This window comes from Leopardus geoffroyi, chromosome D2 (genome assembly GCF_018350155.1).
Source record: "Leopardus geoffroyi isolate Oge1 chromosome D2, O.geoffroyi_Oge1_pat1.0, whole genome shotgun sequence".
In the NCBI taxonomy this organism is placed as follows: domain Eukaryota; kingdom Metazoa; phylum Chordata; class Mammalia; order Carnivora; family Felidae; genus Leopardus; species Leopardus geoffroyi.
In genome coordinates, this window is record NC_059334.1 from 24,379,120 (window position 1) to 24,391,425 (window position 12,306).

At 35.9% G+C, this 12,306-nt stretch overlaps 1 protein-coding gene across 3 annotated transcripts in view; it reads right to left on the reverse strand.

Moving 5' to 3' along the window:
* Window positions 1-12,306, reverse strand: part of RTKN2 (rhotekin 2) — a 72,633-nt gene that overhangs the window by 27,110 nt on the left and 33,217 nt on the right. For all 3 annotated transcript variants that reach the window (XM_045437538.1, XM_045437539.1, XM_045437540.1), the window contains one exon: window positions 4,576-4,670. In XM_045437538.1, coding sequence (XP_045293494.1) covers window positions 4,576-4,670 — 95 coding nt within the window. The remainder of the gene's footprint in view (window positions 1-4,575; window positions 4,671-12,306) is intronic.

Sequence of the window (12,306 nt, forward strand, 5' to 3'; positions counted from 1 at the left end):
ATTCATCTTGCATAGCTGAAATTTTATACCTGTTATTAGCAACTCCTTCTTTCCCCTGGTAACTGCCATTCTACTCTTGTGCTTCTTTGAATTTGCCTATTGTAGATACCTCATGTGAGTGGAACCATGCAGTGTCTGTCCTTCTGCGACTGGCTATTCCAGTGAGTGTGATGTTGTCAAGGGGCATTCATGTTGTCACATATTGCAGAATTTCCTTCTTTTTTAAGGCTGAATAATATTTCATAGAACAGTGTCTGATACATAATAGACACTCAACATATGATGGCAATATTGATAATCAGAGAACTGACACAAATGAAATGACAATAAACTTCATCTGCTAGATTTTGTGATAAAATTGATAATGCTAATAATATTGCGGACTTCAAATCTTGGGTAAGAAGGGTAGATTGTGCAGACCAATCTTCCCACTGACAACTATTGAAAATGCTGTATCAAATATATTTAAAATTTCTTCCAAGAGCGACAAAAAGGTAACAAGACCATAAGAAATTACCAGTACAAATTTGATGAGTACCAGTGAGTTAAGTGAGCACAGATGCTGTGTTTGCCCTGAGCATTTGCCAATCCCAGCAAGGCTGAGGTTATGATTTAATGATCCTGCAAGATGAGGAAGCAGAACAGAAATCAAAGTCTAGGGCCTGAACTATGTAACTAGGTTAATGGGAGATCCTCCCCATGCTAGGCTGACATCCCAGAGGAACCACCGACAGGGTAGGCAGTGAACCAGAAACAAACCAGCCTTGCTGCCTAGGACTCTCAGTGCCTAGAGATGGGGATACAAGGAGTCCGGAAAAACTCAGACATGATCTTTGAATAAAGTGGGCCCCTAATGATAGTCCCTCCAGGTGCCTGCATCAATTTACTCCTGTACATAAACTTTCGATTTTAATGACAACTATATGAAGATAACCCAATATGCAAGGAATTGAGACATCATGACCTGTAGGAAAAAACAATAGAAATATACCCAGAAAGACGTTATACATCTGAATTATTAGTCACAGGCTATAAAACAGCAATGCATGCTCTTTCACCAAAAACCTAAGAAATAACATTGACAATGCATGCAGGAAACACATCATAAAGGGTAACACACAGAGAGGATAAAGTGAGGACAACTGACACGGGTTTAACAGACATGCTGGGGGAAAAGAAAGAGAATGGAGGAGCAGAGGCTCTCTGAATGGAAAATTGAGATTTTGTCCAGAACTAATGAAAGACACCAATCAATAATTTAAAGAAGTTAGAGTTCCAAAAGCATCATAAATAAAATTAAATTATGTACTTTATCATAATGAAACTTCAGAAAACCAAAGCTAAAGGGAAAAGAAAGCTACTGTCACAGAAGTGACACACTGACATGATTTTCAGTAGCTGGTAAAAGAAGCCAGAAGATAGAATTATATCTGTAATATTCAAAAGGAAAAAAATGGGAACTACCAAAATTCTGTATCCTATAAAAATATCTTTCAAGAATGAAGCAAAAAACAGTTATCTTCAAACACAAGAACAAAGGTGTATGATATCAGTGGAACATACTAAAAGAAATTCTTAAGGATTATACTTCAAGCATAAGGAAAATGATCCCAGATGTAAGGGTATTAGATACAAGTGGTGCACAGAAACTTTAGGTAAACTTAAATAAATATAAAATGTATAAAACATCTTGTGAAATTAAAAATCAAATAGAATTATAATATATAATAATAGCACACAGGTCAGAGAAATGGAGTTTCTGTTCTAAAGTCCTTGCATTGCCTAAAAAAAGGTAAAACTATCTCTTTTTTTAAGTTTATTTATTTGAGAGATAGAGACAGAGACAGAGAGAGAGAGAGAGAGAGAGAGAGAGAGAGAGAGAGAGAGATGTAGGGCTTGATCCTTTGAACTGTGAGATCATGACCTGAGCCAAAATCAACAGTTGGACACATAATCGACTGAGCCACCCAGGCACCCTGTAAAACTATCTTTTAATTTTAGACTTTAACATATATGATTAATGGCATTTCCAGAAGTAATTTCTAAAAGATGAGAAAAAGAATTACAACTTAAGTTGGAACAAGGAAAAACTGAAATGATGAAACTATCAATCCTTAAAAAGGCAAGAAACAACAGAAAAACCATCATGAAATATATAAGACCAGCAGCAAACACAGGATATGATGGCAGATTTAAACATAAATATTTAATATCATATAATATGGGTTATAAACTATTTGGTATCAAATGCAAAATGACTGCTCCATTAAAAAACACAAAGATTGTCAAACTGGATAAAAATTAAAATCCAGTATATAATCCTGCTTGAAGAGGCATATCTACAATATAAAAATAAGAACAGTTTGAGGTTAAAAGAGTAGAAGAAAGTGCACAATTTAAAAATTGTGTGTATCAAACAGTAAAGGCTCAAATATTATAAAACAAAAATAGACATGGCTATGAGAACTAGAAAAATCCACAATCACAGCAGATTTTATCAGACCTCTCATAGTTAATACATAGACTACAACAGTTATTTCTAACAAATAATTAGAATATATAGAACAGACTACTGAATAAAAGAAACTGACAAACCTACTGCAAGAATGATAATAAAAAGAGAACATACAAAAAGCCACTATCAGTTGGAAAGGAGAAACATCACTACAGGTACTGGAGAAATTCAATAAAGCTATTGTGAAGAAGTTAATGCTTATGAACCCAAAATTTTAGAATACACACATATGTATAAAAATATACCTTACTGGGGCACCTGGGTGGCTCAGCTGATTAAGTGTCCAACTTCCGCTCAGGTCATGATCTCACGCTCGTGGGTTCGAGCCGTACAACGGGGTCTGTGCTCACAGCTCGGAGCCTGGAGCCTGCTTCTGCTTCTGCATCTCCCTCTCTCTCTGCCCCTCCCCCACTCGTGCTCTGTCTGTCTCTGTCTCTCTCTCTCTCAAAAACAAACATTAAAAAAATTTAAAAATAAATCTTACACTAAAAAATAGAGAAAAGTTCTTAAAATGTAAATGTACAATGTAACAAATAACTATGAGATGAATTTATGCATAACTACTCCCATGTCCAGAAAGAACGTTGCCAACATTATTTCTTAATTATTCTAGATGTAAATGTGGCCCAATTTTTATGGTATTCACTTCCTTGCATTTATTTTTGGTTTTACCACCTATGTGTGCTTCTCTAAATAATACAATTTAGTTTTTTTCTGGTTTGAACTTTATATGGATAAAAATCACATTATCTTTTCTTAGTGACTTGGTTTTTGTTCATTCAGTATGTATATATCTTATTGCTTAAAGTATTTCATTGTATGATTATATCAGTATGTAACTTATTTAGTTATTTTTAATAGTTGTAGGGTTCTTTAGGTTTATGGTTTCTTGGATCAGTTTTAGTAAATTATATATATATTTTTTCATTTTTTTTAATGTTTATTTATTTTTGAGAGAGACAGAGACAGAATGCGAGTGGGTTAAGGGCAGAGAGAGGGAGACACAGGAGCAGAGGCAGGCTCCAGGCTCTGAGCTGTCAGCACAGAGCCCGACATAGGGCTCGAACTCACGAGCCGCGAGATCATGACCTGAGCCAAAGTTGGACACTCAACCGACTGAGCCACCCAGCCACCCCTAACGTAAGTTTTAGCACAAAACTTAAAAAATATTGTTGTAAAAACATCTATCTCATCAGTACAGAGTCACGCATCCTTACAACAATAAGTACAAGTAGGGTAGTACGTAATTTTATATATTCTGCTTCAGAAAATGGACAAGAATAAGTGGCCAAGTTATATTTCCAAACTACTTTACCATCACCACTCTGTATGATTCCTCATAGGTAAAATAATCTGGGAGAATGGAGAATGCTTATGCTAAATTTTATGAACCTTCCTAATTGCTTAAGTCCCTTTTTCACCTTGCTGTATTATTATTATTATTTTTTGGCGGGGGACACACTACAACTACCAATATTATCCAGAGATAAAACGGTTAAGATTAATTTGGTCCTACCTTCCCCAACTCTGTTTCTACCAACAGGGTTGGCTTCCTCAAATTCAACTTTAAAAATAAGATAGGTAGGTGGGAGGGAGAGGAGGGTGTGTGATGAGTATTGAGGAAGGCACCTTTTGGGATGAGCACTGGGTGTTGTATGGAAACCAATTTGACAATAAATTTCATATTAAAAAAATAAGATAAAATAAAAAAATAAAAATAAAAATAAGATAGGTCTTTGATTGCCAACTAGAAGGGTGTTGAAGTAATCAATTTCAAGTCCAAGACAAGGATTCAGAATACACAAAACCCTTTCTGTTCTCACTGAGCTAGTAGCCTCACAAACAAATCTCTGGCAAATGGCATGAGGGAAACATAACATTTTTTTCTCTTTTGGGGGAGGAGATGGACATGTTAGAAAGAACCTACAGAATCATGCATGCCTACATTATTTAAGCCAACATCTGCTTCAGAGGGGCATACTAAAATTAGAAATTACTACTGCCACAATGTTATCTATTGACATAACATACATAGTAAGTAAAATATAGACTGTACTCACCATTTCCATTAATGGACAGATTATGGGTCTTGAAGCTATCCTCAGCACTTTCCAAGGTCAGAGTAGTATGAGCTAGCAAATTATATTTTGTACCCCTAAGAATAGAGAGAAATAAGACATACCTTAAGTATTTTAGTATATTTTCTACTACATAAAATAGTTAGATGTTCAACAACAGAAAATAAACAACCTGACTAAAAACCAGGCAAAGATCTTGAATAGACACTTCTCCAAAGAAGATATACAAATGGCCTATAAAAACATGAAAATATGCTCAAGATCATGAATTATTAGGAAAATGCAAATTAAAACCCACAATGAGATTCCACTTCACATCCATTAGGATATGTTCTATTAAAAATAACAAAACAAAACAGAAAATAGTTAAGTGTTGGGTAGAATGTAGACAGACTGGAACCTTTGTATATTCCTAATGAGAAAGTAAAAATGCTGTGGCCACTATGGAAAATGGTACAGTGTTTCCTCAAAAAATTAGAAATAGAATTACCATATGATTCAGGATGTATACCCAAAAGAACTTAAAAGTAGGGACTCAAACGGATATATGTACACCTGTATAAATAGCAGCATTACTCACAATAGCCAAATAGAAGAAGGCCAACTGTCCATTCAAAGGATGAAAGAATAAACAAAATGTGATACATACATACAACGCAATATTATTCAGCCTTAAAAAGGGAAGGAAATTCTGACACATTCTACAACATGGATTAACCTTAAAGACATTATGCTAAGTGAAATAAGCCAATCACAAAAGGACAAATACTGCTTGATTCCACATCTAAAGCCCATAGAACAGGCCAATTCATAGAAACAAAAAATAGAGGTGGAGGTCGACAGTGGCTGAATGGAGGGGGGATCAGGGTGTGATTGTTTATTGGGTATAGAATTTCAGTTTGGAAAGATAAAAAGTTCTGGAGATGGATGGTGGGATGGTTGTACAACATTGTGAACACACTTAATGCCATTGAACTACACACTTGAAAATGGTTAAAATGGTAAATTTTATGCTATATATATTTAACCATGATAAAAAATGTAAAATATATTTAGATGTTATAGATGATAGATTATAAACATAAATGAATTATCAACTTGGCATGTTTATCTCTTTACGCTATTTCATCTTATGAAAACCTTCAAGTTATTTGGTTTAACTCACTAATGTTTCTCTGGAAGATCTCCATTCATTCAAAAATATTAACTGAATACCTAATATGTGCCAAGTCCTATGCAAGGTGATGGGACACTAATGACAAACAGGACTCAGTATTACATTCTGATGCAAGGGGGAGGGGAAAAAAAGAATCAGCAGAGGGATAAATAAGACATTGGCATTTGTAAGTTATAATGCAACTTTTTCTATGAAACGAAGGGGTAAGAAAACTGAGGGGTCTTTTAAGGAGAAGCAGGAAAGGACTCTCTAAGGGGTAATGGTTATAACCTCATAAAATGATGGATCCAGGCTAAGAATGTGGGAAAACATTCCAAACAGAGAGGGCTGAAAGAAGAGCAGTGTGGCTGAAGCATAAGGAGCCTGCAGGAAACACCACCCTACTTGACCCAAGGTCAGAGGTACAGGCAAGGATTAGATCCCTGGGACTTTGCTGTGAGGCTTGGAGGAAGGGCGGATTTGATTCCAAGTAGAATAGGAAGTCACTGGAGAAGGTTAAGAAGAAGGGAGTGATGGGATCGGATTCGCATTTACTTCCTGGAGTTTACCAACTTCAAAGATTTGGGGTTTTCACCCATCATATAGGAAAATGGAGGACTTCATTACCAATTCCATTTTTTTTTCCATTATAGTTCCCTTTACGCTACTTGTGTTAAAATAGCACTCTTGCCAAAGTATCTAAAAATTCTGATGCTAAATTTCATATCCTGGTACCTTGTGGTGATAAAAAGTGAATTTTTATTCAATAATTATATTTTCTGTGCTAGCAATCTTATTTCAAGACTTCTCTTAATTTTATTATTTATTTTCCAAAACAGTAAAACCTCAACATTCAAAACATCAGAAAGCATGTTAAAATGAGACAGACAGACAGAAATGTACACAAACTTCATAGAAGAGAAACTTCTGATGGGAATTTTTATTGTATCAGGTGATATGTTTCATAAACCTTCTTCATCTCTTACTAAATCTTTAATAGAATCTCTACTACAGAGAAAAAGTATGTATATATGTAGGTGTGTAAAGCATACCCCAAGAACGTTACTCCCTTGGAGAAGAGCTCGTGGTTTATTTTTTCTCCAGTTTTATTGAGAAATAATTGAAATACTTTACTAAGTACAGCATGGCGGCTTGATTTATCTTTATTTTTAATATACAACCACCAAAGACTAGAAATATCTCTCAATATCCAATGTCTTTTGTCAGTGTTTATAAAAGAAAATTTATGTTTCTGTCTCTAAAACTCAACAAAAATTTTTTAACGAAACGACGCAGGACTACAATTTCAAGGTACATTCTGAATACAATTGGTATGATGTCAGACTCATATGGAAACTCCTGGAAAAGTTCACTAAGCACCAAAAAATCTCCACGTTGCAAGAGCTAAATGGCACCAGCCTCATACTCAGTGTGGGCCATTCTCTGCTATTACCCACTTAGCCTGGGTTTCTAGTCCTTCCATAGTTAGCTCTTATTTTTCCCTAGTGTTACACAATGAATTCCCCCCCCGCAAAAAAAAAGTTGAGAAAGTATTAAAGAAAACTGTGGAAAGCATTTGAGAAGAGCAGTTACAACGGAAGAGCAAACATTACTATGCACAAATGGCCTACTAACAATCCCTAATTGTCTGGTGATCAGGGTCCAATATATTAAGCATTATCTCAATGTGATAATTTGTCACTGATATAGAAGGTTTACAGAACTGCATTTTAATGACTCCCACCTAGAATAGAGGGAAACAGACTCCCCAGTAGCATTTTAGTGCAGTGTGTTATCTTCAGGAACAGCTGTCAATAAGTAGGTACATGATGAGGGAGAGAGATGCCAGGTGTGACTGGCAAACATGCCCAGAGTGGCTGGAATAGTGAAGGAGGAGAGGTGATGTCCAAAAGGTAAGTAGGGGGCAGACACTGTACATGACAGTGCTTTGTAGGGCGTCAGAAGGACACTGGATTTTATTCCGAGTGAGATGGGAAGCAAATGGTAGGTTTTGAGCAGAGGCACGTGCTATGATCTGACTTGCATTTTGAAATGATCCCTCTGGCTGCTATGTGGAGAACATACCACAGGGGCCAACAGTGAAAATGGAAATGCCAACTAGAAAGCTTCTGCAATGGGCCTGATTGGAGGTCAAAAGAGCTGATGCAGGCCTGGAATAGGATGGTAGCGGGTGAGCTGGTGAGAAGTGGCAATATTCTTGATATATTCTTAAAGTTGACCCAATGTGGACATGGGATGTGAAAGAAAAAAAGAGCTGAAAACACTTCCAAGGCTTTTGGCCCGAGAACAAAACTGGAACTGTTGGAAACTGCAGTGAGGCTGACTGAGAGAAGACTAGACAAGTAAGAGTTGAGTTGTGGATGAGTCAAGTTTAAAATAGTTTTAGATATCTAGATGGGCTACAAGGTAGGCAGCTAGCTATACAAATCTGGAGTTAGGAGGGAAAAAGGTATTGAAGAATTAAACTTGGGAGTTACCAGTATACAAATGCAATTTAATTAAAGTTAGAAAGTCAAGTGAAGTCCAAGGACTGAATACCGAGACACAGTTCATAATTTCAGATTAAGTTGAAGAGCAATGAACAAAGGAGACAGGTGAGGAACAGTCACAGGTGGAAGAAAAACCAGGGAAATGGTATCCTGGAAGGCAAGTTAACAGAGGTAACATGATGAAAATTGACTACAGTGGTCTAAGGGAGAGTAAGAGGTGAAGTGGAGATAAGGTATATAGAAAACTCTTTTCTGTAAAGGATAGCTATGCAATGTGGCAGTAGGTATATGTTGGTAGCAATGATGCAGTAAAAGGAAAATTGATAATGTGGGGGAGTGGGGTACATGTGCAGGACCTGACTTCTGAATGGCTCAGAAGATGGGATCTAGTGTGCAAGAAGGCGGCCTTAGAGGAGGGAAAGAATTCCCAAGGAAGGAAAGCAGCAAATAAAGACACAGATGCAGATAGGCTGGTAGATTTGGCAGATAAAGGATATGCAAGTTCTCTCCTGATTGTTTCAGCAGAGTCAGTGACATGTGAGACAAAGTCATCAGCTTTGAATGAGCAGAGAGGAAGGGAATCGGAGGCTTCGGAAGAGAGAGCAATGTGATGGGATATACTTCCCCTGAAGAGAGGCAAAGTGGAGAGGCATGGAAACTTAGTAGGATTGCTCAGTCATACTGAGAACTCACCTAAAGTTACTGATCATGTGTCTAAAGTGAGACCAGCCCTTTGGACTGTTTTTCTCCAGCTTCCTCATCTATTTCTCATGAACGCAGCTGCAGAGGATCTAAAAGGAGATTCAACCAAGGCTGGAGTCTTTCCAAGGTAAGTATGAAAAAGGCTAAGAAAAAATAAAGTGGTAAATCATGGAGTCTATGCTAAGTTCAAGGCAGAGCACTGAAGGGAACAAGCTGGAAATGTGGGAGGTGGATGCAGCAAGATACTTGCTATGAAGATCACAGAGCATATACAATTATTAGTAACAAGTAACATAGTAACAACGATGGGGTGGACGACTGAAACAAGCAAAAGGACAAGATCACTGCAGGCAGGAGGTCATGGAACTGAGAGGTCAAGGTATTAGATGGATAGTCTACATGTCATTTTAAGTCCATCAAGAGAAACATCTGAAATGGTGGGAGGCAGGGAGAGGGAGAGAAAGAGATGAAGATACTTTTTGGGTTTATTTTTCAGAGTGACATTGTAATTTATTCTTACTAACCACTGAAAACATTTGAGTATTCTTCACCTGAGGAACAGCATCATTTCAATACATTGTATAATACAAAATGCTAGTGCTATGAGTGTGCACAGGAAGCAGCTGGGTTATAGGCTGCGCACCTGCACCAGGGCCCTGGAGAGGCAGGAAGCTCAGAAAGCAACCTGTGTGGCAGAGTAGGCTGAAGTTATGTGATCACCCAAGTATACGTTTATATTTTTTCTCAGGCCTTAAGAAATAATTGTAACTAAGACAACTTTTCCTCAACATAGAACACATCTGCCTCTATTTCCAATGAATGATGCATCTGAAAATAACAATGTGAGAAAGATTGTTGACAACTTCTAAGACTGGTTAAATAAACTAAGAGCCAACTGCTAGATAATGTGGTCATTAAAATGATTATGTGAAGACTCTGTAATGAGCGCAGAAAAAGAGCCAAATGTGTAATTATGAATATCTAAGTATCTCCCAAAGCTAGGTATTTAAAAACCTGAAAATTATCAGTTCAAAATTATAAAAAGTATTTGATTTAGAGTGGCATGTGAGTAACTTTTTTCTCTTCTAGATTCTATTTGATTGTTTTTATAATCAAATAATAAATGTGGTAGTACATTGGAAATCTCCCATAAAAATCAGGGACATGCGAAGAATTATAATAGCACATAGGTACAGCCTAAGGCATTTTGACAAGCAATATCTTTCTAAAGATTCACAGTAACTACTCGAGGTAGGCAGGGCAGATAGTTTGGTCCATATTTTCAGATGAAGAAACTGAAGCTCAGAGAATATCACTGATTTGCCTATACCTAGCAAGTAGTATAATGGAAAGAGAACCCCACTATACTACACTTACTACCTTTATACTTCATTAAGAAATGGTTTAAAATTTTGGTACTTTTTCTGTTAAAACAGATACAAGCGACTATATTTCACCACGGCAAGAATTTTGAGTGCAGGGAGCATGACTCATTGACCTTGGAATCCAATGTGCCATATGATATAACTGCTGAAAAATCATTTCTAAGATGAGTAAATGAAGAAATTACACCCAATGGCTGAGTACTCCTTAATTATATTTGAACTCTGCATTGTCTTTCAAATGACCAAAACATTAACATCATTGTTCCTCAAAATATAAATAATCCATTTATTCTGGACAAGTGTTAAGATACTTGTTTCACAACTTCAATTTAATTTAAAATGTAGTATAGTGGCTTATTTTTTTAAGTTAATACACCTTTTTGTCAAGTAAATAATCACTCTCAATTTTACCAGTTTTCACAAAATGATTGTTTAAAATGATGTATATTTATACAGTGACGAATAATGTTCGAAATAGTTCTCAAGGGGCATAAAATAGTGAACTCAGCTATTAGAGACACTGGGAAAATCCAGCTAAAGGAATTTCAGTAAGTGAGATTCCACAAATAAAATGAATAAATGAATCACATCAGGGAGCATGCTAAAAATTACCAAAAATGTTCACTGTCTTCTTTCAGATCAAACAATACTTTATGATGATATTTCAAGTTACTTCATTTTTAAACCATGACTAATTACAACGCCAATGCTTCCAAAACCAACAATGATCTCACTTTTAAAACATTCCTGTCAGGATAACATTTTCTTACTAAAACATTACACTCATTCCTTTTAGCCAACCCTAATATTGAGTTCCCAACAGTTTAATCAGCTACATTTTTTAATCAAATAGACCAATTGTTATAACATTTATGGGGGGGGGGGGAGAGATTGGTTCAAAAATGCTACGAAAAAATAAATGACTAGTCTAAATGGTAGTCTAAAAACGCAAAAAGAACAGCTATATTTGGTGGTTATATGCCATATTACTAGAGAAGATCTATACAGCCCAAATTTGATCTTTTATGTCCATTTTGGTTAAAAATTAATAGCCATATTGGGAATCTTCTCATTGAACTAGATTACTATTAAAGAAACAAAACTGATTCCTTTATACATTCTGATCACTAGTGCTAGTCTCAAACTCCTATATGGTGCTCAAGCGGTCAGTTAAGGAATTATCACTTAAGAGTGGTGCTGGGCTATGACTTTAACTAGTATACTCTGGATTCACATCAGAAACTCAGTAGAATACAGGTATTAGCAGAACATGAGTCAGTGAAATGTAAAAGATTTTACTTTTTCTTTGACCAACTTTAATTGGTATAAATAAGCAAATGGCATGCAAGTTACATGGGAGTATGTTCACAAAGAAAATTAGTGTTTGGATTCAGGTATAAAACAAGTAAAATAACAAATCTAGTAGGAGAATGAACACTTCAAGACAAATAATGTCAGTCACTATTTTAAAAGAACTTAACACCAATCACTCTCAAAACTTCTGCCAGACTTCAAAGAAAAATAGAGGTTAAATGCAAGTTCTAATATCACTTAGGTTATCTTCCATGAAATTATAAACAATGGTTTTAAATTTGAAAGTATCTGTTTACATTTTATAATCCTATGTTGTTTTTAAGCTGCAATGCTTCAGCATAAGTTTGAAGAAAATAATTCAGAAAAAGCACTAGTCTCACAACAGTAAAAATAATAATAATGGAAAGAGCTACAATTCTTAAATGTTTACTATATTTTTATTTTTTTCAATCATTAATTTTTGAGGAACCTCCATACTGTTTTCCATAATGGTTGCACCAATTTACATTCTCACCAACAGTGCACCAGGGTCCCCATTTTCTCACCAATAGTTATTTCTTATCTTTTTTGATAACAGCTATTCTAACAGGTATGAGGTGATATCTCATTGTGGTTTTGATAAGCATTTCCCTGATGATTTTTGATG